The following is a 24,400-nucleotide window of genomic DNA, read 5'->3' as shown; positions in this document are numbered from 1 at the left end:
TGCACGCTAAAAGTATGCGACTTAGAAATAAGAAAACGTTTATACTGAGATCAAATATACAATCCCCTCTTTCGTAAGGAAATTACCCAAACCAACTTCCACAAGAATTAAATGCACGTTGATATATTATAGTTCAACTAGATGAACCGTACGTCATCATGACTTCGAGACTGATTTTTTTTTTTTCATGTATGTGCTTACATAATAATGGCCTTTCATTTTATTTTTAGAAGAATAATTATCTTTGGCTTTGGTAGGAAAGTCAATTCGCAAGTATTGGATGATTATTTTTCATTTTAACTAACTATTACAACTTTTTCTTTACCTATTACTTCCCTTAGTGTCTCATTTCACTGTCAATTGAATTCGTAACCTATTCATGCCATTTCTGTCATCCTAGATAGCATTAGTAACCTATTCAGAGTTGAAAATTTAATTTCTGTAGTTTCTAATAAACAAAATACGTGTTTCAATAAATTATAAATGTATGTGATTAGATTATGAGAAAAAGATTTATATACTAATGGAAAAAGTTTTTCACCATCGTTGAATCACAATTCATCATATTTAGTAAAGTTTAACTTTTTTTTATAATTACTTTAAGGGTAAATAACTATTTTCGTCACGAAATGTGTAGAATATTGACAAATTCATTCTATAAATATGAAAATTCAAATTTTAATTCCCGATAGTGAAAAAAAAGTGCAATAAATTCATTCATATATTAACTTTCATCCGTTACCGTTAATGAAATAACTTACATGACACATTCAGGGACAAATTTGTCAATGATCTATATATTTAGAGATGAAAATGGCTATTTACTCCAAATATAATTTAATCTTCATTTTCTCCCATCTTTTAATCGTTACAAGTATAACATTACAATAAACACTTAAAAAAATAGGAAAACAAACACAAGTTAGAACAAACATAATAATAAGCATAATATTGATTAATAAACATAATTTGTCTATTGCTCTAAAATTTCTAATGTGACAGTACCTTATCCAAAATATGAAACTCAACCAAAAATGTATAGTCATTAAGTTAATCCTTACAATAAATGAGACCCAACTGAATTTTGTTACTATCTAATGTTATCACGATAGAAATTTAGAGTAACAGACAAACTATATTTATTAATCAATATTATGTTTGTTATTATGCTTGTTCTAACTTATACTTATTTTCGTATTTTTTAAGTGTTTATTGTAATGTTACCCGGTTAACGATTAACAAAGGGAAAGATAAAGATTAAAATGTATTTTTGGTAAATAGTCATGTGTAGAGCATGACAAATTCATCATCTGCTCTTTTATTAACAATAACGGATGAAAGTGAACTGATGAATGAATTTGTCATATTTTTTTATACTTTCACGGACTAAAATTTAAATTTTTATTATTTGAAGACGAATTTGTTAGCACTCTACACATCTAAGGATAAAAATAATCATTTACCTTTACTTTAAAAGTTATATTAATAATAAATTATTATTAGGCAATATAACGTAAAAGTGTTTTATCCCATTTTACACTAGATGATCATTTAAGTCTTAGATTATTTATGCATATTACAGCCCGTGAATTAACGTGTTCTTACTTATGGTGATGTAAAAAAATGCAAATTATATTCAACAGTTTAAAATGAATTTCATATTTTCGTTGATCTTTAAATCAAACGAGTCTTAATGAAATAATGGAAATGTCACTTTTCCATACTAAATAAATTAGTGAATTTGTCCAAAAAAAACATTAGTGAAAAGAAAAATATTAATGATATGTATTTTTTACATTTTTAATTCATTATTTTTTCCTCGTGAAAGGATGATGGTCGGGTCTAAGGTAGAAAAAAGTATGCATATTAAAATAATATGGTTAAACAAAACAAAACAAAAATGTATTGATCACTTAATTAAATGCAACATTGATTGATTCTTGAATAAAAGAGAGTTGGATGCGTGTGGATCGAAACTGAATGGGGATGAGATTGATGTTAATGGTGAACAAGCAAGGTCAGACTCGACTTGCACAGTATTATGAGCACCTCATCATCCAAGAAAGCCAAGCCCTTGAAGGCAAAATCCTTCATAAATGCCTCGCCCGTAATGACAACCAGGTAATTAAACCTTCTCCAATCTCAACTTTCCCTTTCCAAATATACCTCTCTTTTTAATATAATTTTTTTTACACTATTAACTAATTACAAATAATATAACTTTTGAGGCAATCAAATTTTATTATATATGACAAATATATGATCAGATGGCGGTATAATTCTTTTTTTCTCAGTCTGTTCTAATTAAATTCTTTTTCTTTTTCTTTTTAGATTTTGAATGTTTGCACCTAATTCAAAAGTAGTATGCAAAGATCACCTGGTGTAGGTTAACTACTGGGCTTACTTTTCAAAGAGGCACGTTGTACAAGTATATTAAACTTTCCAGAGAAATGGTTTATTGGTTATTAGTATTTGTTATATCTTCATGCATAGTGCCTAAGGGGATAATGAATAAAATAAAAAAAACAAGTGATGGATTAAAATAATACTGAAAAGATGATAAAGTATGCGTGCACTCTTAAACTTTATTGTAATCACACAAGAATTGCTCCGTTACGTTATCCATTTCTATCACGAGACTTTGTTGTCAGTTTATCCCAGTTGAGGCATCTTGATGTTGTTGTTGATCACTGATAATAATTGATTTACATAGTTGTAGCTGATGCATTTTTCGTTATGGACAGTGTTCATTTGTTGAGCACCGCAATTACGGAATTGTGTATAGACGCTATGCATCTGTGTTTTTCTTGGTTGGAGTTGATGTTGACGAGGTAAATCAAATTATTTTTTAATATGTCTCATTCTGAATTGATTCATAAAAAGACAATGAATTAGTTGAAACAGGCAGATAATCTAAAATATTAAATGCTTAGTAACTCTGAAATAGTATAGCTTTGATCTTAGCTTAGTGCTCATGTCTTCACTCTTCAAATGTGAACTGTCTCTTAGACCGAAATGAAAACTAAAGAAATATAAGATGTTTCCGTTGTAAATCTAAAAACTTGAAGTTAAACATATGCCCTTCAACAAAGTTTTAAATGTATCCCTTTTTTCATAAAATAAGTATCATTTGAAAACCTACTTCTGCTTGACTGTTCATTCTATCTTCCGTGGATAATTTTGCAGAGCGAGCTTGCTATTTTGGAATTTATCCATCTTTTAGTCGAAACAATGGATCGACACCCTGGCAATGTGGTAAGTCCCTGCCATACTTTCTAAATGTCTTTTCTTTTCAATTCCTTCCACCAAACATTGATTTTACATTTCTTGTCTACTTAAATTTGCAGTGTGTAGCTAGATATGATGTTTCATTTAGAAAAAGTACATTTTATGCTGGAGGAAATGGTCATGAATGGTTGCATTGTGGAGACAAGCAAAGCAAATATTCTGTCTCCAATCAGCTGCTGGATAAAACTTCTTAAGAGAAATAAAACAAGTATTCCTGGTAATTTCTATATTATTATTGGCTCTCTGCAATTACTTAAAGTATAAGATAAAGTGAATAAACCACCGCAGTTAATCTCCAATTTTCTTTATCTATAAAACACCAAAGATCTTAATTCATTTTATTTTTCTCAAAAGTGAATTGACTATTGATGTATGTGCTTAAAGGGTAAAAAATCTTTCATGGTACTTGGTGTGATCTCAATACTCTTAATAGTAAAAACAATAAATCTCATCTTCTGGCCATAAGGACTTGGTGCAGTCGACCATGAGCTGTAACATGTGGCTATCTAATATCATAATGCTTAAATTTTGTGGAATGGATCTCAAAAGGAATTTCCAGTTGTTGAATAAGAAATGCTCCAATCCCTTGTAAGTTGTTAGTTGTTGCTGGGGTTGAACTCTTTAGTTTTATTTTATATTGAAGATTTCGTGGAAGCAATCGTATATTAGTTGAAATTATAAATGGCACAGAAGGTTTTTCTTTTGCTAGCTATCTCCTAACCTAGCACAATGACCAATTCAGAAGTTGCTTACTTGCTTCAGCTAGCTGAAAGTTGGACGGAATTGTTTTCCTGTTACCTGTCTATCTCTAGCATAATAATAGATCCCTCTATTACCAACAATTTCTTCATGAAACATCTCATCCTGATGAGGAATTTTTTCGTTTAAATTACTATGGCAAGTAGACTACAACTGTTCATATATGAATTGTTTTTCAAGTATCTTTCATTGTTTTGTGAAAGCTGGAGAAAGGAGGACGTAAATGAATTGACCTATTCATCAATTATTCCAATTCAACTTTACTAATGTTTCAATCTTGTTTGTTAAGTAAACAAAAAAGTTCAAGCTTGAAATTAAGTAGGACTATTACAATTACTTAAGTTCAAGGCTCAGCATTACTAGCTTGCAAATATCTCATTTATTACCTTGATACTTCTATCATCTCCGTCGCTATATTTTTCATTTCTTAGTTCTATCGACTTATAAAATATTTTGCTTATATTTTGACTTCATCTTCTAGTCAAGCTTAAGCTTCATATTTTTGTACAAGATAAATTCAAGCTTGAACTTTGACTCGTTTTAATAAATAAATCAAGTTTGAACAATTTTCATTTTACAAGTTCCTAATTTTCTTTTTACTATTCACCAATAGTAATGTACGCCGCTTGTGACCCTTTGCTCTAAGCTGCAACCAAGTTTCCCCTTATTTTTCATCTCCGCTTCTCCTAGTTGCATGGATGTTTTTAAAACGCTTACCGTCTTTAGCTACTTCCACTGCTTAGGTATATCGCGTCATGAGATAATAGAGACCAAGAAATTTTAATCAGTATACGTCAGATAAATATATTAACAGAATCGCCATCCTTTACAGAAAAGCTAAAAGGCCTCAAATTCTTATATCAATTGTACATCTGTAGTGCCTAAAAATTGTGCAACTATAGTAACGGATGATCATCAAGCAGACAATATAATCAACGCACTCCACACGACACATTTTACCGAACCTTTCCTAACATTATACAATTTATACACAATGCCACTTAACGTGACTGCTCCCACCCATTTAAGCTCTACACTTTAATAAATTCCAAAAAAAAAAAGGAAAATAATGAGACCAAAAAAGTAAAACTTTCAAGAATTCCAGAAGACGTTAGTGTCACTGCTATACAATGAGGGATCTTGTATTTCCTGGTTAGCCACATGACAATCAACAAGACGCGCTTGAATGATTTTGCAGAGGGCCAGACCAGAAGGAAGTATCCACCATTCACTTTCATCCCTGCAGATAACAGAAGGTTGTCAAATAGTGACAGTAAATAAATCTGCGGCATCAATTTTGATTATCTGCTACAATTATGAAAAAATGGTAAAAGCTACTTACATACTAAAATTCCAGGATTGAAAGTTGGAAAGCTTATGTGAACGAGCTGTATAATGTATAAATCCACAAAAGAAGGCAACTACCTGTTTCAAGAGACCCATTTTACTGTTAAAAGTTAAAACAAATATTTGGGAGCTTATTCGACCCCACTTTGAAAAAAGAAACTGAAATACAATGAAAAACTAAGTACTGCATACTAGAAAGTAGGCAGGTAAACTAAATAATTCAACAATGGTTACGCTTGTAACTATTGCGCCACATTAGTTTAAAACAACTAAACAAGTACAGCTTTAGCACAACTTACAACGTTGACTAGGGACATTAGATTCCACAAAGCATACAGTCGAGCAAGCCCAGCTGATCTCCTGGGTCCTTGACTAAACAAGGCGCTGATTCCAGATGGAAATGGAAAAAGGACACCAAGAGGAAGGACAAATAAAACTAAGAAGAAGCTCAACAGTGACAGCGAGTACATCTGAAGCAAGGTGAGCAATACTAAGATAAAATCTCCCAGGAGTATTATAGAGATAACCAGACCAACTAGATCCTGCAATAATACAAGAGAGTAAGAAAACATTTGAGGTTAACATACAGTTGACAAAGGAAATATTTTAATACCTGATGACCGATGGGCTTTGTATTATAAATGATAAAAGCAAACGGATAGTATGAAGTTTTCTTCTCTTTAAGTGTTCTAAGGCTTTTGGCATGTAATATCCCACCAGACATCCTTCTAGGCATCATCAGGTGTTCATTGCTTCTAATGTGATGCACTGGATTTCTGGGACTGGAAAGTAAACTGCACATAACAAAGCATAGAAACTTAGAAAGTAAATTTAAATTCATAAAATAATCAACAAAACAAATAATAAGTTAGCATTACCATGTCTGCTTTTCAGTTATTCTTGAATCATCATAACCTTCGCATGATGAGGACATGCTTTCATTCTCAGTAGCATATACCACAAGTCCAAATTGGCAATATCCAGAGGCTGTAGGCTGAAACCATGCAAGATCAACACATACACCATACGTAGCCAACTTAGGGTTTGCATATACATCAAGCCAGCTGATAACAGGGCCAAAAGTTATTTTTAGATGTCCACGGCGAACCAATCGTAGTTGAGCATTAAGACCAGCCACTAATCGATACCATATAGTTGGTGGAACAGACTAGAAAGCAGACAAACATAAAAATCAGTGAACATATTAAACATCCAGGATTTCACAAAAAAGGCTAAATTTTGAGTTGAGCAAACCTGACTCATGATGCTAGTAAGAATATTATCACTATGAAGAGAGAATGGACTCATGTAACTTCCATCTCCCCCAAAAATTATAGACATGGGAAATCTTTGATAAAGACGAGGAGGCAGATCAGGTCTTTTCTCATCCCCACCAAGGAAGAAATCCAGATATGCCAGCATCAGATCAGATGTTGCACCTACCTGTAGCAAGATAGAGTAAGTAACCATTGAATGATTCTAATAAATGATAGTCCCTACATTTGGTAGAGTGAAAGAATAAAGCAAAAAAAAAAAAGAAGAATCAAAATGTAGCATGTTAAAACCAACCAAGAAAAAAGGTCCATCAAAGAAAACAGACCCCCCCCCCCCCCCCCCCCCCCGCCACCAGTATTAACAGTAGTTAGTTGGAACCATTGGCTAGAGAAAAAAAATGATAGTGAGGAGTGTTTCGGTTTTGTAGTGGAATTTGGGAGGGAAAGCTCTGATCCTCAAAGACTCAAACTCCAAGAAGGCTAGAAGAGTGTTGTACAATTTGCGTATCCACATTCCCCTCATCTCTGATATTGTATCTAGTTGATACAGATCCAGGGACAAGAGGTTTCTGTCTATAAACTCTGCACTTTCCTATATTCTAATCCAGTTCTATCACCGGGCCACTGGTATCTACGAAACCATGTTTAGCTTATTACATATATTTTAAATAATATGAAGCATAATGTAAATTTAGTTCAGTAGGGCAGTAATGAATGAGCTGAGACATAAATTTAGTATGCCAAGAGCCCCAATTAGGGTAAGGAACAAATTCATAAAATTAACTCTTAAGTACCTTCAGCCCTTCATAAAGTGCTCGTGAACGGCAAGAACGCAAGCATGCATGGTCATACTCTGATCGAACAAATTCTCTAAGTTTCTGTAATTTCTTTCTCCGACACATTTGAAGCCATGACCAAGCTAGGGGATATGCAATGATGCAAAGGATACTGTAAATAGACCCTTCCCACCAGTGATAAGTAGCTAAACTATTGATGTCATCCACAAATCTATTGAAGGCATCTTCATATCTGCAATATGAAGTCATATACTTAATAGTTAAAAGGTCAATTTTAATGTTAACATTAACTGAAATCCTCTTGCAGGGTGTACATAACTAAAATACTAAATATATTGACACTAGATGAGGATCAACTATATTTTAAGGAAAAAGAGGCATACACAATATCTTTTACTTGCTCTGGAGGACAATGAGGTAGATGCCAAGGTTCACTGAATGTATTTGGGCCCTGGAAATACAACCTGTGCACATGACTCGGAGATTCCTCACTTCTGTTTGTTTCCATAATCTGAAAGCTCACAAAATTCAAAGTTAAATTTGATTGTAACATTCCAAAGGTAATGAGTATCCCTGAAATTCACAAGGAAGTTAGTTATGGACCTCATTCAGTGATTCAAGAAAAGGAAAAGAGTGATTCAGTCGAGTGTCATTTCGAGCAGGCGTAACAGCTGGTAAATCATCGCCAGCCACATATTTCATTCGTGCAACACTGAGAACTAGAGCAAGCAGGACAAGAAGACCTAAGAGTAGAAGACCAAAGAGCCATGGCCCACCAAAAGTGTACACCAACTCTTCAAAAGCTGTATGACAGTTTGGCATGTGATATCTATCAGATATGCACTTGTATGGACAAGGAGTCTCTGCCACACCACCTTTTGAAAAGGAAATAGGAATCCAATCAAGTAAAACTCATGCAATAAATTTTTAAGTAAATGCACACATAAATAACTTAGCTTTTACTCTTCCCATCAGGAGTGATAAAAGCAAACTAATTATTTAAAATACCTCGAACAGAAATATATATGGCACGATGCGGAAGCTTGTCAGGTGGGCAATCATGACAAAGAGCTCTATCAGACCCACTGACATTTTTATAAGTACCAACAGGGCATTCCTGCAACACAGTTAAATGCAAGCAACTGAGTCAAAGCAACATAGAAGTTGATCTTCAAAACTTCATCTCAATTATAAAAACAGGAATTAACAGATCATAATGATGAAATAATATGAGTAACAGAAACGATCACAATGAACTAAAGTTCATCATGTTGAGCCACCTAATCCTTTAAATCCCATTCCAGTACACAAATAGTTACTGAAAATTCTGAAGGATGATTGTTCATCTACCTCACAAAAGATACCATAAAGCCCTCTGGGACAAGCAGTTCCACTGATAGATCCATTTTTTCCAGGAAGACCCTGACCTCCACCAAATCCTCCTCTGTAATCAGAAATAAAAACTCAATCAAACCGGTCCAGATAGATGAAACTTAATGCACATGCACACATGCAAGCACAAATCCATGCCCATGCACATGACTTACACTAGCTAAAAAACACCAAAACCAAAACCAAAAAGAGTTGAAAGGTGTGGTCAGGGCCTGCTGGATGATATATTTAAGATATGAACACAGTCAAAGCTTCCCGGAGATAATCACTAGAATTGAAATTTAAAAAAAAAAAAAATCTACTGATCTGCCAGACTGCCCAAACTAACCCCAAAGCATAACTTTTAGATTACAAAATCACAAACCTTGTAAGTTAATTTAAGGAGCAACTGCAGACAACTATGTAATTACATGATTACAAATTTACAACCCCAATCCCCCACCCAAAAGAAAAATCCTGGTTTCTCCTACAGTGTAACATATTCAAGCATACATGAATTTATCTAGAAAGAGTAACATTAGTACTGGTCTCCAGTGAGGGACCAGTTGGCTTTATCCAAGAAGCCATAAGCCATGAGCCAAAGCAAATCATATTCAATAGTCACGAACTTGCTTTTAACTCTTAAGAATCAGACAATCCATAAACTGGGCAAATCAAACGACTCTTCAGTCACAGATGCTTAAAACAAATGCAGATTATAAGTATACTTTGTAATATACCAACCCAGTGATAATGCTTCCCTTTACACTTGCCAAAGGGACATATTCATCTCCAACTGGAATATTAGACCAATGCAAGTGAACCCTTCCGCCACCTCCACCCCCACCACCGCTAGGACTACCTTGTCCTCCAGCAGTTGAGATTATAGAAGAGTCACCAAGTGCCAAAGTCTGAATAAACAAAAGAACAGTTCCGCCGGAACCGCCACCAGGACCAATGCTTGAAGTAATCCCACCATCCTTCCCTCTTGGGTCATCCCCAAAGCTTTCTCCATCAGCTCTAAGTGAGCCATTCAAAGTCAAACTTGACAGTGAGTGCTCCAGTGAACCCATCACTGTCAAAAAGAAAAAATAATAACATAAAATTACCTTTTTCACCAAAGAATGTTGAGTAACAATATTTGTTCTGTCACAACTAAATTATAAGTCAGATCTTACCAATGATGCCACCACCTGCAGTTGCACCAGCTAGGCTATTATTTCCACTGCCACTACCAAGTTCACACGGCAAATCAACATCCCCATATGTGGAACCACCTTCAATGAAATTGCCATTGTAATATCCATCCCCACCATATCCTCCATGTCCTCCTCCACCACCAATACCATTTTCAAAATACCTTGCCCTACCTAACCCACCAGTACAACCTGCAAATGGTTCAAATAACAACAATTTAATAGACCATCATAACATAATGCAAGCTATCAGGTGATGTATGAGATTCAGTAGGGAGCAGAGTATTTAGAGGAAATGACAATACCCAGCCCAGACACACTGATTACTCCTGAATAAGAGACGTCTATATTTCTAATCCAGTGAAAGTGCACAACAGAGCCAGTTATGGTGCCTTCAACAATAACATCTTCAACCCGACATATCTGCAGTAGAAACCCAATACAAATTATTTTCTTTTACACAGAGATCTGACCAATATAAGGATTTAAATTTTTATTGGGGTAAAGAAAAACCTGAAGAGTGAAAGCCAGTGATGAATTCACATTACAATCTTCAGGTGGATGAAGCAATTCCACAGGACAATTTTCAACTTCACAGTAGAGTTGTGGAGTCCTACCATTTTACATAATAACACAAAAGGAAATATTAAACCAAATAAAGAAATGCACACCAAAGCTTTCTTAACATGCACTGCATAAACTTACATATCATCACCAGAAGCCTCTAACGGTCCTCTTAGAACAGATCCAGGTCCAACCTTTGCATTTCAAAGATGATAGTTAATGCATTAGCACAGAAATAGTAATACATTTACACAGTTTAAAGGTCAAGAAATCAATTTTAAGAATTTCAAAATTGGAAGTCGCATAAATATACAAGGAACGAGAAGACAATACTTAAGTTATGCATGTCAATTGTTGTATGTGCCAAAAGGGCAGAGATTTCTTTACTACAAATTTATCAAATTCAATCTTCTTTGCTCTTAACATGGTAAAAATATTTAAATTAAAAAGGGTAGTTGATGGATATTACAACGGCAAATGTGTGCATCAAAGTGAACCACGTGACTATCCCAGCTAACATATCAAGTGTGCATATATATCAAGCCAACATAGAGAAAGATGAACATTCTTCAATAGTCGCTTAAATGGTTCTAAAGAAACAGTAAAACATATAAACAGCAATATAAGAATATGAGACTTCGACTTACATTGATACTATAAAACAATGACAAAATCAGATGTTGTGCTTCAATCAAGTTTCCAGCTCCAGACAAGTTCAAAAATCCTTGCCCGTGAACTCCCAAATTTGCATTAGAATGAATAACAGATGAATCCTGATCACCAACACATGATTTAGCATCTCAGAGTAAGCAATACAAATTATAGTTCTGCTGGAAACAAGAAAAATGCAAAGGGTAACAACCTTGAGAACGACTAAGTTGCTAGCTTCAAGTAAGGATGTTGCAACAATTCGATCACCATTGGCATCTATAAGCATCTTGGAATTCAACATCAGGTGAATCTTGACAGACATACGAAGAGCTCCATATATCTAATTTAAAAAACAAAAAGAAGGGTAAAAGATCATGAATGGGAAGACCTTATTAGTCCCATAAAATAACCATCTCATATAAATACTAAACCAATAAACTTTTAGATTTAGTTTGTAGGATATGGTTTCTGATAAAAATTGGATAAGAGCGGGAAATAAATAGTAAACTTAATACCAACAGTTTTTTTTTTTTAATTTACACCTAGCAAGTCAAAAGTGGAAGCAAGCAGCATGTGAAAACACCAGAACCCAAGTGAAAAAATACAATTGTTCTAAGAAAGTATAATAGTTCTACTTGCCTTGACTACAGAGTCACTCATCAGAAGCTCTTCGGCCATTAACTCAAACTCTGAGGAACCATAATGAGCAAGCCCAAAGCTTAAAGCAGCACCAAAAGTCAAGCGAATTAGTCCACCAACCTGCAAGTTAATAAAAATGGTATTTTGGCTATCCTTCAAATCTCAATTGAGAAGATACAAAAGATGGCATTAAAAAACACAATACAAAGCCCTCCAAATGAAGCAATCTAAACTTCCTTTAGAAGTTCTGATAGTAACTAAATATATCAAATTTGCTATGTCTATTGTCTATCAATTCCTGGTAATTATTTGAAATAAATTTTCCCCAACAGAAAAGTTATAAAACATTGGCCAAGTAAAAAGGGAAAATATGCAGCTATCCAAATCAAGTATCTTAAAAAAAACTACAAAATTTATTAGAAGTTCCAACAGTAATTATGTTAGGATATAAGGAGAAGGGAAAGTTAGTTAAGATGGTTAGACTATTAATCAGTTAGTTACTACAGTTGGATATTGATTAGTTAGTTTGAGGGGTTTATTAGATATAAATTGGGGAAGAAGGATAGGAGAGAGGGGGATCTTATCATTTGTAGATTGAGCATTAACTCTTTGTGAAAAGAGATATTCTTTGTGAAGGGGAAACCCTTGGAGGAGAGTTTTCTCTCCTATTTTCTGTTCTTTTCTCACTAGTCAACAAAGTCCTTTCTTTTCTTTCTCATTTTGAATTCTTGGTTCCCAACAAATTATTAGCCAGGTCTTCTTCTCAATATGTTTATAAAGAGTTTTCTCATCTTATTTATCACTTTTCTCATCTTATTTATCACTTTTCTCTTCGAAAAGATTCTTCTTCCTTTTCCTATCATTAATACATCTCATTCCAGTATTTAAATCACCTGAACACGGCTCCAATATAAAGGAAACAATGCTTTGGCCTGATTCTGGACATAAACATTTGTCCAAAGTGGCACTTTAGGAAACTCTAACAGAAGGGTATCAGTTTGAGTAGACAAGTTATGATTGCAAATGGTAAGACTCCGAGGAACAGCATCATAATATGTCCCTGCAGCACCAGCGTTGCCGGAACATCCAAGACTAATTCCTCCTGCAAGAAACACAACAAGCTTTATGTAGGATGTATGTACTTATTTATCTTAAATAATTTGTCAGGCTATTAGAACAAAAGTTTTACTCTAAAATTAAAATGAAAGTGATATGGATGTCAAGAATATTGCATCTTTAAAACAGTAATCATCATATCACACCATGAATGAAGAATTTTGTACTGTCATGTCTGCTGAAGACATTAATTGAAACTCTTCCTCCTCCACCGCCAGCAAACCCACCAGCTCCAGTGGCACTGATTGTGCCAGTTCCAGTCCTGCACTTGGCAGAGGACATGGTTAGTTACAAACTATTTTATTAGACCAAGCAATCTGAAGTTACACAGAGTAATAGTGAATAATTGAAGCTCACGAAGGTGATGCAATGTTAGTTTAGTTTTTGCAAGTTGGAGTACTCAATTGCATGCTATCACTATGCAAACATTCTCTAACATTCCACACCACACACAAGAAATACAAAGCAGTAAAATCAAATCTTATTTAGACATACTTCAGCAAAACCAAGTAACAGCTATAACAGCATACTATGAGATCGTGTACTAATTAACAGTGACACTAAATACTAACAACAACAGCCAAGCCTTTTCCCATTAGGTGAGGTTAGCTACAAGAATCAATCAACACCATAATATTCTATCATAGATCACGTCTGTAGAGTATAGACAAACCATTGACCTCTAAATCCTTCGTAATAATTCTGCCTATAGTTCTGCTTAGACTCCCTCTGCCTCTAGTGATTAGGCTACCTTGTGTCTGATCTATTCCCTTAATTGGGGGATTCCACAAATCTTCACACGTGTCCAAATCAACTAAGCTGAAATTTTACCATTTTTTGTACCATTCATGCAACCTCAACTATCACTACACCATTCTGCAAACATTCTTTAACATTCCACACCACAAACAAGAAATAAAAAGCATTAAAATCAAGAGACTCCATCAATCTTCTATACATGTATTTCAGCAAAAACAAGTACAAGCTACAACAGCATACTATGAGGTCATGTACTGACAGTGATACTGACTACAAACAACAGCCAAACCTTTTCTATTATTAGGTGAGATCAGCTACACAGATCAATTGATATTCTATCATAGATCTCGTCTATAGACAAACTATTGACCTCAAAATCCTTCTTAATAGTTTTGCCTATAGTTTTTTCCTAGCCTCCCTCTGTCTCTAGTGACTAGGCTACCCTGCATTTGATCTATTCCCCTAATAGAAAGATTCTACAAATCCTCCCCACACAAGCTCAAACCACGTAAGCCAAAATCTAACAATTTTTTCTACAATTGACGCAACCTCAACCTTCTCTATAACACATTCATTCATAATTCTAGAGCGATACTAACTACCTAGCACAATATCATCACAAAACTCAAATAACAAAAGCAACAATAAGATTCAAGGGAAGAAGACACGATACATTACATTCTATGAGCTTTAACAAAAATGCTGCCACCAGAACCTCCTCCACCCTTCATCCCTCCATCCCCTCCATTTGCCAAGAGATCCCCAGACACATCAATGGAATCCAAAACTTCAAACTTAATCCTCCCACCTCCTTCCCCACCATACTTCTCCTCTTTACTAGTCGTCCCACCCTTACTCCCATAACTCCACGGCTCATCCAACGACGACCAAGAATACGCATCCCCACCCCACACATCGTCCGGAAGCTTTGTATTATCCGAAACACACGTGGCACCTCTCCCGCCGTGCCCTCCGCCCGCCCCCTGCGTTCCCGACGGCGTCCCACTGGTCTGCGCCGGTGGCGCCCCGGCCAATCCGGTCACGTTTATCACCGAACCGCCAAACAAGGTGGCATTCCGCGAAGCCACGAGCACCGTCCCTGCAACTATCGCCGCACCACTCTGCAAACTGAATTCGATACTTACGTTAATAAAAATCACGCAGCCGGACACGGGGCAACTCAAATTCACGCCGGGAAGTATGTTCAAGCTTCCGCTCCCTTCAATGTACACGTCGCTGCTGAAAATTAGGCTCGAATTGAGATCGCACGTGGTGGCCAGGGAGCCGGTCCCGTTGAGACCCTCCTGGCACGTGAGGGAGGGCGGGTGAGGCAGCGGAGGAGGCGGAGGAGGAGACGGAGGCGTGTAGTCGGCGTAGAGCGCGTCGAAATCGGAATCGAGGATCGAGAATCCATGGTGCGAAGCGAAGGAGAAAGTGAAGTATAATAATAGTATGGAAAAAGAGAATGAAAAGGGTCTGTGAAGAGTGTGAGCCATTAAAAAGGAGGCAAAGTCATCACAGAGGAGTTGTTGATTGCAAAGAGAATAGGGTTTGGGGGTTTTGGGAAAGAGGAAGTGAAATGGTGAATTGGAATGAGGAAATAGGAAACTTAGCGCTGAAGAAGAAAACTGTAATAATATATATAATATGATGAAAAGGAAAAGTAAAAAAGAAAGTGTAGTGTAGAGAAGAAGAGGAAGTCAAGTTAGCGGAAGAAGAAAGAGGGAACGCAGCAGCAGAAAGGCCTCAACTGAACACGCACGTACGGCACGTGCACATCTCTCCTTCGCTACTTCTTCGGTTGACTCTTTTCTTCCTTCTCACGTTATTCAAATGCCTTGGGCTCCCAGTCAAACCATCAGCCCGGCCCATGCCACTCTTTCTTTTCAATGGTTGACTTCAAAAAGGGTCAAAGTTTAGTATTGGTTACTAAAAATTATTAATTATAATTATACTAATATATACTTAATGTCTAGAATATTTCACTTAATTTTCTCTGTAGTATTGAACTTTGGCGGTATTTATCATGCATTTATGGGATCTAAGACTCTTGAAGAATTTTTTCATTCTTTGGTTATATATGGAAAGATAGAAATAAAATAATTATAATTATGAACATTTACTTAATGTTGTTAGGTATAGGTGTATTTCTTCAATTTCGACAAGGGATTTTTTTTTTCCATAAACAAAGTAGTAGTATCTCTATTTTAAGGAAGAATAGAAAAATTGTTGATATTTGAAACAAGTTTCTATTTGTAATAAACAGAAATCATAGAATTTCATTAGAATATAGTCAATAAAGAAATTCAAATAAAAAAGTATAAAATTATTAAAAAGGGAAAGATTAACAAAAATTAAGTGGACCTAACCCATTGGCTTATACCAATAGTTTCTATTTTGATATTCAAATTGAACAGAGATGAAATTAGAACAATGATTTTTTTTTATTTTTTTAATAAGTTAAAGATGACAGTTATAACATTAATAATAGAATTTTATAATAAAACAATTGTCTAAATTTTATTGGTTATTTAAGATGGAGTTATTTAATACTATATTTTACTTGGAGTCAATTAGACAAACCTAATATTTTAAGAATTAAAAGAGAATAAAATATAAAAAAACTAGAAACTAGTGTTAAAAAAACACTAAAAGTTACTTAAAAAAATTATTTATCAAATAGTTAAACAAGTTTCTTTAGCTAGTAAATAAATCTAAAATGGGTTGTCAAACATAATCATTGTTTCAGGTACTAGGCTATGTTGCAGCAGTGATAATCATGTTGTAGTGATCATGATAACGATCGTGGCGATAGTCGTACTACTAATCCTGATGAAAATTAAATATTTAAAATATTTTATTTTGTATCAGGTAAATCTTATAAAGATTTTATAATTTAAATAAGACTTTAATTTAAATTTAAAATATTTTAATTTTAATCTAACATAAGAGAATGATCGTTCTCATTCTCACATAAGAAAATTATTCTCATTTGAAGCCTCTATATATATATTTGGATAACAATTTATTTTATATTACTGTTACATAAAAAAATAGCTTGTCTCTTAACAAAAAGTTCACTTAATAAATAGCTTTGATAATCTGAAAAAATATTTAAATTTGAAATTCAAATATTGAATATACAAAATAAATAGTGGCTATTAAAAACTCATTAATTCTCAAAACTCACCTACCGAAAACAATTATTTTAGTTTTTATTATAAATAAAAATGATTAAATTAGTAAATTTTCAAAGTATTAAAATCTCAAGAAAACCTTTTATAAGATATTTTAAATAATTAATTTTTCAAATTTTAATTTAAGAAATTAATGCAACTATTTGTGAATTAGGTACTACCAGAATTATAGAAACGTAATTAAATGGTATTTTATTTGCATGTGTTATTACTAAATATTGGTGTTTAGTACATTTAAAATTACAAAAATAACCTTCAAGTTTTGGGGGATTTTTTTTTTCTCATATGCAAATTCCTCCTAAGTAATAAATGATTCTGACTTCATTCATACAAATTTTATACTTTTAAGTTTTAAGTTTTTTTTTTCATGGCTTTAATTTTAAGATTCCTGGAAAATTATCGAATTTTATTATGGATTCTTAATATATTTTTTTAATTTGAGTTCTCCATTTATTAAAATTTTTATTTTGAGTCTCTTTCATTTGTTTGACAAAAATAAAATTGAAATGATTTTTAAATTATTTTTTAAACCAAAAATTAAAAGCCAGTCGTCATTTTTAAAAAATATGAAACTTAAAATTAAAAATACCCCAAACGGGTCCTTGATGAGTTAGTTTTAAAACTGTAAATATTTAATTGAAATTGAATTATTCTACTAGGTGAATTTCCTAATAAAAGAAAAAAAAATTGGATATTAAAAGCTAATTAAACTATGTATTCATAAATATTTTCACTTACTTAAAGTCAAATATTGATAAGTTTTCATTTGAAAGTGTAAACAAGTTAGTTAGATAATAAAATAAAATGTGAGAAATTAAGTTCATCAACAGAATTGCTACTTGGAGCCCACACCATGACACCACACATTTACTGAGTTTTTTTTTTTGCTGTTCAAATTTAGATTTGCAATGAGATTTTTTTTATGAATATTGTGTGTGTAAGTCTTTGTAAGTTATTTCGTTCAATAATTTTATTTCTAACTATTAAATTAAAAATCCTTATTGAATATTTTTTTATTAAATAATTTCAATCAATGTATAATACACTTTTTTCATAATATTTTTTGTGACAGTCACTTTTTTAAAAAAATATAAGTAACTGTTAATTCTAAGACTACATAACTACAAAAGGTCTCATTTTTAAAATCTGTAGCATAAATAATAACATTAAAATATTAAATAATTAACTTAATAAAATATAATATACATATACATTTATTAAATGAAATAAAAAAAGAAAAAGACATCTATAATGTTATAATAAAGAAAAATTATAATTATAATAAGATTTATTTTTCATCATGATAATCTCAATCATGGTCTCCAATTTTAATAAGAATATTCTCAAATGAATTGTTTAATCCAATAATAATAATAAAAAATACTTTAATGGTTAAAAATTACAATTTGTTGAAGTCATGGATGGTGATCGTTTTCTTCAACCAGTCAAACCAATCCCGTTTTGAAATGCTAATGCATTTGATACCCACTTGGATTATTTATAAGATAAGTGCGATAACAAACATCCCTCTGTTAGCTGTATTTATAACTATCACAGCGTGGTGCATCAACTAAAACTTTGCTCTTACTGTAGAGATCATATTTGCTGTACAAAATCATATTTTACTGAAAATTTTCTTATTAGTTATAGCTAGTTTTTTTAAGTTAATTATAGCTAGGTTAATTATGTGGGAAGTTGTAAAATTAAGATGTGCACAAATAAACAAATCTAGCATGGTTACATCTAACTGCCTACTGGCACAGGCATTTTAGGAAAATAAATTAATTAGAAGTCAGGAGAGAAGCACATGATTCTGTCAACATATTAACGGTGTTAAATAGAGAGGGGACACATTGTAATTTTTAGTAAACATTTAGGGGGGTTGCAGGGGTTAAAAATGCAGGAGAGACTTTTGTAATTTTGTCAAATCTCAGAAAAGATTTATGTAATTTATTCTAAAAAAAAACTATTCTCAAAATACTCTTTTAACAAAAACATATTTTTATTTTTATAGGAGAATAAAAAATATATAACGGATATGTAATTCGGTTGTATAAAATATATAATAAAAATATATTTTTATTGTATATTTTTTCACACTCATCTTATATAATAAAAATATATTAAATACCAGAAATATATTTTTGCTGTGTATTTATTCTCATCCCTTTTTGTAATATTATTTTGTGCCTGTTACAATCCCTCTTAAACCCTAGCACGTTGGGTTTCAATTTGAAACCACCACCAACGAAGCTTCTCAATTCAACGAGACAAATAACTTCTTCCACCTTAGCTTCTTATCTGCACCACCTGTAAGTTGTTCATCCCAATTTCATTCATCATATACGTCGTCATATCGTGAATTCTCTAATTGCTCACCAAAACACATTGTGAATACTGAATAGGGAAAACTTAACTCCTTTGCCTATTCTCCTTCTTCCTCTCTAACGACCTGTAACATCATTGTGAACATCCAATACAATGGTTTTTCAAAAACGTGTTTATTTTTAAATTCCTAACTGTAGTTTCTGGGACATTGTATTTTATATTCTAGAAAGTACATTTGGGAATAAAAAATCTCTAAAATTATTTTGGAAACTACTTTATGAAATACAGTTGTTATATTCTAAAAATTACTTTCTTTAATATTTTCAGAGATTTTATATTTTGGAAAATACATTTCAGAATGCACCTTACTTTGCTGATTTCTCACAGTTTCAATCGTGATGTATTTTTTTTATGATCAAAGTCTCAATATAATGGAATTATGTTTAGGTAAATTTTTAATACCTTGATCGACAAAAGAAGGAAGGAGGGAAAATTGATGAGAAGGGTTTTGAGATCGTTGGTTGTGGTTTCAAATCAAAACCCAATGTGCTAGGATTTAAGAGGGCTTGCAGTACAGATAAAAAAAAAAACTTTACAGAGAGAGGGGAGTGTCTCTGACGTGAGGTTTTGAAAGAAAAAAGTCATTTAGGTAATTTGACTTTTGAAAAAAAGGGAAGGGTAGTGTACTTAGAAAAAAAAAGGGAAGTGGATATAACAAATGTTTAGTTAAATAGGTCAAAGTCACATGTTCAAGAAAAACCTATTTAGTCAGGTCGATATGGATCATTTCAATTAATATTTGAAATAAATTAATTCGTATAAGCATTGATGGGTAACAAAAATATGAATTATTTCCTTTTGGTGAGACTTAAAAAACTTTGATAATATGACATACATAATGTTTGTGGGCAAATTTTATTCATATTTTGTTTGGTTTAAAATTGTTTTATTGTTTTTAATGTAAATCTTTGTCTTTGTTTAAAAATTAATATTTGTTATACTTCTTAATATGGAGCAGACCATTTAAATGAGTTAACAAGTCCGTCAGACTTTTAAAAAGGCTAAACCTAGGTTTAGACTTGGGTTATAAAATATAAAATAGGTTAGTTGAGTCTTTCATAAGATTTAATCGAGTCTAACCCATTTTCACCACTAACCATTTGCCAATTCACTTACAACCAATAAAATGTGGAGCTTAATTATTAATTTCGTCCCTTTATTATTTCAAAATGCTCAATTGAGTTATTTTTATTTTTGAAAAGTTTAATCAAATCCTTTAATTTTTAAAAATATTTCAATATACTATTTTTTTCATCCAATTGAAGCTAACATTGTTAACTTATAAGTTATAGATTTTTTGAGTGGAATAAGGAAAGTTGGGGTGCAGTAAAAGGGAAGGGGAAAGAGAGAGTTTGTGGTGGGTTTGAAGTGAGGGACAAAATGACCTTTTTCATGAGTCTTAAAAGTTGGTAGGACCGATAGCAATTCTTGAAGGGGCCAATAGCATCTCCCTAAATACAAAATGTACAAATCTATAAAGGCCGGTTTGAAAGGTAATAAGCCTGTCCAAATAAGGCAAGCCCTATTATCTATCCCACTATTTAATGTCTTTTTAGAGAATTTAGCAATTATGGGCCATCCGGCTGGCGTGGTCAAGCCCATTTCCCATTGCCTTGCCAGGAAAACCACATCATTTTGAAAATCCCTTCTCCGTGTAATTTTGGTTTTTCAATTTTTTTTTCTGAATTAGTAGAGTAAATCTATTTTTTGAAATCAAGCAAATTTAGACTAATGTTATGTTGATTCATGTAAAACTGAGTTTTGGATGCTTTAAACAACTCTCGGGGTTGAAGACTTGCAGGTGCTGATGCAGAAAAGGAGTTCTGGCTATTTGGATTTTGGGATTGAATTCTTCTCGCCAACGGAGAAATCAATAGGCCCAGATTTTGCCTTATTCTGTTTTTGTTCGTTTTCTTTTTGTGCGTGAGGGTTTTTAACTTTTACGTTCTGATTTGGAGCTTAGGGGTTTATGAAGAATGGATTTTTAGGTACAGAGGCACTCATGTTTTTATTATTTAATCTTCTTTACGTCGGTTTTTATAGTCGTTAGAAATTATATTTTAAGATTAATTTTTTTAAAAAAATATTTGGATGGTAAAATATTATTGCCACGTTAAGCCGTGAAGGAAGGACAAAAAAATATTTTTTAATTCAAGGGACTAATAAAATAAATTTAAATTTGTAAGAATTAAAAAAAAAAACATATTTCATATTTAGGGGTGTTTAGGTGTACAGATGACATGTGAATCCAAATTGACCTAAATAGTTTGGATTATATATTTTTGTATTTGAATCAAATCTATTCAAAGTCGTTCAATATTGAATTGAGTATAGATTTTAATATTCAGACCCGTTGACCCACTAATTAAGTATGTTAACATGTTAGTTTGTATTAAATTGTTATTTATATATTATATATTTTAAATTTAAAAAATTAATTACTATTAATAACTAAGAGTGAGAGTCCCTTATTTTTTAAGAATTAATGTATCTTGACAATGTAAGAACTCATATTACACCATTTATATTACACCGGAATGGTGTGACATAGGTTAATAAAAAATTTAAATATTTTAACTTATGAACTAAATCCATTTACAAATGGATTGGTTTGATTTGAATTTTAAATTATTTTTTTGAAAAATCAATCCAAAAGAACTCATATAAATTTAATTGAATTGGATTATAATGATAAACCCAAATTCATCAATATACATCCCTACTCATATTTAAATGATTAAAAAAGTTTATTCCTATGTAAAAAAAAATTATGAATCTTCCCAAAATAATGCCTAGTGTCTGCGCATAATCTTGACCCCAGTTTTACATCATGACTTTTCCTAAATTGAATATCTAATTTTATTTTTATTCTTTTCAAACAATGAAAATTTTGTTTCTTTTAATTTATGGTGGTTAAAAATCACAACAAACAAAAAATTGGTAGTTTTATTACATCAGTTTCAATTTTGTAAGACTTTTAAAACATTTGAATGTAATGACATCAGAAAATTTTAAACAAGAAGGATCAAAAGAGTTAAAAATTATAACTATAAAAATTAAAATATGATGTTTTAAACTATAAGAAGTAAAAGAAAAAAATATTATAACTATTAGGATAAAAAAGTAATTAAATCTATATTTTTATCAATAATTTTACCTTTTTGAGTTATACAATTCTAAAATTTCTTGCTCATTAATTTATGGGGAAAAAAAACCAATCATGAATTGTGGTGGAGGAAAGAAAGAGACCAATAAGGTTAAGTATAATCAGTAGATAATTGACTTACTTAAGCATTCAATTATTTGGTGGTGTATATGAAGAATAATTTTTTTAGGAAAAGATAAAGTCACTTCGGTAATATTTACGTATCTTTTAATAAAAAAATAAACACAGAGAAATCAAATAATAAATATGATAAGTAAAATGATAGAAAATGAATGGAGATAAGAGAAAATAAGGTGAAATCGTGAAAGTAAAATGTAAGGGAGAGTAATTGCATTTAATTTATAATCATAAAATGTGTAAAAAAAAAGTTATTGCAACAAGATAACATACACTTTTTTCTTCTCGTCTCTTTACTTTTCACCAAAATTCACCCCAATAGTGGGTGAACGTTTACCATTCTTTAAAAATCACTGCACTCGCTTTTCATTTTTCTTTTGTCCCTCTTGATCCGTCTATATAGTAATTGAACCATTGAAGTTGATCTTCAAATTTTCAGAAAAATAGAGAAGAACTTTTGATCAACTTCAACCAAACTGACGCAATTATCACATGTTTGATAGAGTTTATTTTTTAAATTATCGACAAATAAAAAATATTTAGTTTTTAAAAATAAAATTAATCAAACTCATTACTAATCCCCATTATTTTTATACTCCTCAGCCTTTGCATACAGTCTAGTGCAATGATAGGAACTTGGAGGCGTGCTATGTTAACAGGGCATAAGTGGATAAGAATGGACGATGGAATTTGTCTAATGTCTTTCACTTTCTCTGTTCAACCTTCAGGCCCACGCCAAGCTAACCTACTAATTTCTTTGTTAACATTTCTACATTATGATTTATGGGAGTAATCCCCTCCCAATATTTCACATTCATTGATTCTTACTTTTTTTTCTCTTCTTACTTTACTCTCTCCTTCTGTTTCTCTTTAAATATGATTTAAGGTCATAATACATACATTAAGGTTAATTTTTTAAGATAATCTTCTTAATTGATATATATTTTCTCTTTTCAACTATAATTAATACTAGTGTGTTAAAACATCAGATTAAAGATGCATCAACACAAATAAAAGGGTAGCTCATATCAAGTGTTATTTTCATATCAGACTTTTCAATAATTTAAGACAAAACTTATATTAAGTTTCGTGTTAATAATTAAAAATTAAATAATGACTTTCCAATAAATATGTGTTGTATAATTAAAAAACTTCATTATATTTAATTGGAGAATTTCATGATAATGGTATAAGGAACTTGATTTATTATAAATGATGATAATTCCTAACCATAACTTGATGTGTACATATAGAAAGCATCAAACCAAATAAGAAAATGGAATTAAAAAAAATATGGGCTTGAGAGATTCATGAATTTGGTAAAGATAAAATTTAAATACAATATCTTAAATATTTTGTGACATTTTTTTTAACTAAAGTTAACATTTTATTTCGATATCTCCAGTAATAATGATTCACATTAAAAGTTAATACTATTTATAGTATCGAAAAAAGTTAATACTATTTATCTAAATAAAATAATTTAAATTTAAAATAACATAAAATACTTAAAATTCAAACATTAAATTTTGTATTTCACATTTGACAATCTATCCATAACTCTACATTTTACAACCAACCGGGAACGAATAAATGTTTGTTTTACTGTATAATCAACAGTGTGATCTCGCTTTTACCCTTTTTCAATTTTAGTCTATTCAAATTTCAGCACAAAGCTAGAGCCCCATCCGCATTAAACACAAAGCTTAACCCTAGCATCAGCATTAAGCACAAAACTAGAAAATCTATCGAGTTTACTTAAAATTTATAT

The 24,400-nt window shown here is 32.1% G+C and overlaps 2 protein-coding genes across 4 annotated transcripts; one reads left to right on the top strand and one right to left on the bottom strand.

The window, feature by feature from the left end:
- The first annotated feature begins 1,925 nt into the window (after nucleotides 1–1,925).
- LOC114421135 (AP-4 complex subunit sigma-like) lies at nucleotides 1,926–21,391 on the top strand. Of its 3 annotated transcripts, none has more exons than XM_028386946.1 (5): nucleotides 1,926–2,121; nucleotides 2,745–2,831; nucleotides 3,187–3,255; nucleotides 3,348–3,505; nucleotides 21,148–21,391. In XM_028386946.1, exons 1-4 carry the CDS (start codon nucleotides 1,981–1,983, stop codon nucleotides 3,480–3,482), a joined length of 432 nt encoding a protein of 143 aa, XP_028242747.1. In that variant the 5' UTR covers nucleotides 1,926–1,980; the 3' UTR covers nucleotides 3,483–3,505; nucleotides 21,148–21,391. The 3 variants fall into 3 exon arrangements, with proteins under 3 accessions (XP_028242747.1, XP_028242746.1, XP_028242745.1); XM_028386945.1 differs by having other exon boundaries at nucleotides 21,140–21,391; XM_028386944.1 differs by lacking the exon at nucleotides 21,148–21,391 and having other exon boundaries at nucleotides 1,927–2,121; nucleotides 3,348–3,693.
- On the bottom strand, nucleotides 4,826–15,549 carry LOC114421134. Its single transcript, XM_028386942.1, has 22 exons — nucleotides 14,440–15,549; nucleotides 13,149–13,264; nucleotides 12,780–12,988; nucleotides 11,887–12,006; nucleotides 11,459–11,587; nucleotides 11,244–11,369; nucleotides 10,738–10,790; nucleotides 10,546–10,645; nucleotides 10,338–10,455; nucleotides 10,015–10,224; nucleotides 9,581–9,911; nucleotides 8,816–8,909; nucleotides 8,474–8,582; nucleotides 8,069–8,340; nucleotides 7,849–7,976; nucleotides 7,463–7,697; nucleotides 6,649–6,837; nucleotides 6,273–6,562; nucleotides 6,008–6,188; nucleotides 5,694–5,936; nucleotides 5,390–5,472; nucleotides 4,826–5,287 (listed from the first exon to the last, which is right to left on the bottom strand). The coding sequence occupies exons 1-22, from the start codon at nucleotides 15,255–15,257 to the stop codon at nucleotides 5,140–5,142; spliced, it is 4,302 nt and encodes a 1,433-aa protein (XP_028242743.1). The 5' UTR covers nucleotides 15,258–15,549; the 3' UTR covers nucleotides 4,826–5,139.
- Nucleotides 21,392–24,400: the final 3,009 nt, after the last annotated feature.

The sequence above is a fragment of the Glycine soja genome, chromosome 8, assembly GCF_004193775.1.
Source record: "Glycine soja cultivar W05 chromosome 8, ASM419377v2, whole genome shotgun sequence".
Taxonomy (NCBI): Eukaryota; Viridiplantae; Streptophyta; class Magnoliopsida; order Fabales; family Fabaceae; genus Glycine; species Glycine soja.
Note: the sequence above shows the minus strand (reverse complement) of the source record. Positions and strands in the feature narration are given on the sequence as shown.

Bases quoted from the DNA above. Each gene is read 5' to 3' on its own strand.
- LOC114421135 (XM_028386946.1), top strand. From the start codon at position 1,981: ATGGGGATGAGATTGATGTTAATGGTGAACAAGCAAGGTCAGACTCGA. The intron at 2,122-2,744 runs GTAATTAAACCT...CGTTATGGACAG, and splicing joins TCGCCCGTAATGACAACCAG to TGTTCATTTGTTGAGCACCG. The intron at 3,256-3,347 runs GTAAGTCCCTGC...TTAAATTTGCAG, and splicing joins ATCGACACCCTGGCAATGTG to TGTGTAGCTAGATATGATGT.
- LOC114421134 (XM_028386942.1), bottom strand. From the start codon at position 15,257: ATGGCTCACACTCTTCACAGACCCTTTTCATTCTCTTTTTCCATACTA. The intron at 10,646-10,737 runs GTAAGTTTATGC...GTAAAATGGTAG, and splicing joins GAGGCTTCTGGTGATGATAT to GACTCCACAACTCTACTGTG. The intron at 8,583-8,815 runs GTAGATGAACAA...ACTGTGTTGCAG, and splicing joins TTTATGGTATCTTTTGTGAG to GAATGCCCTGTTGGTACTTA.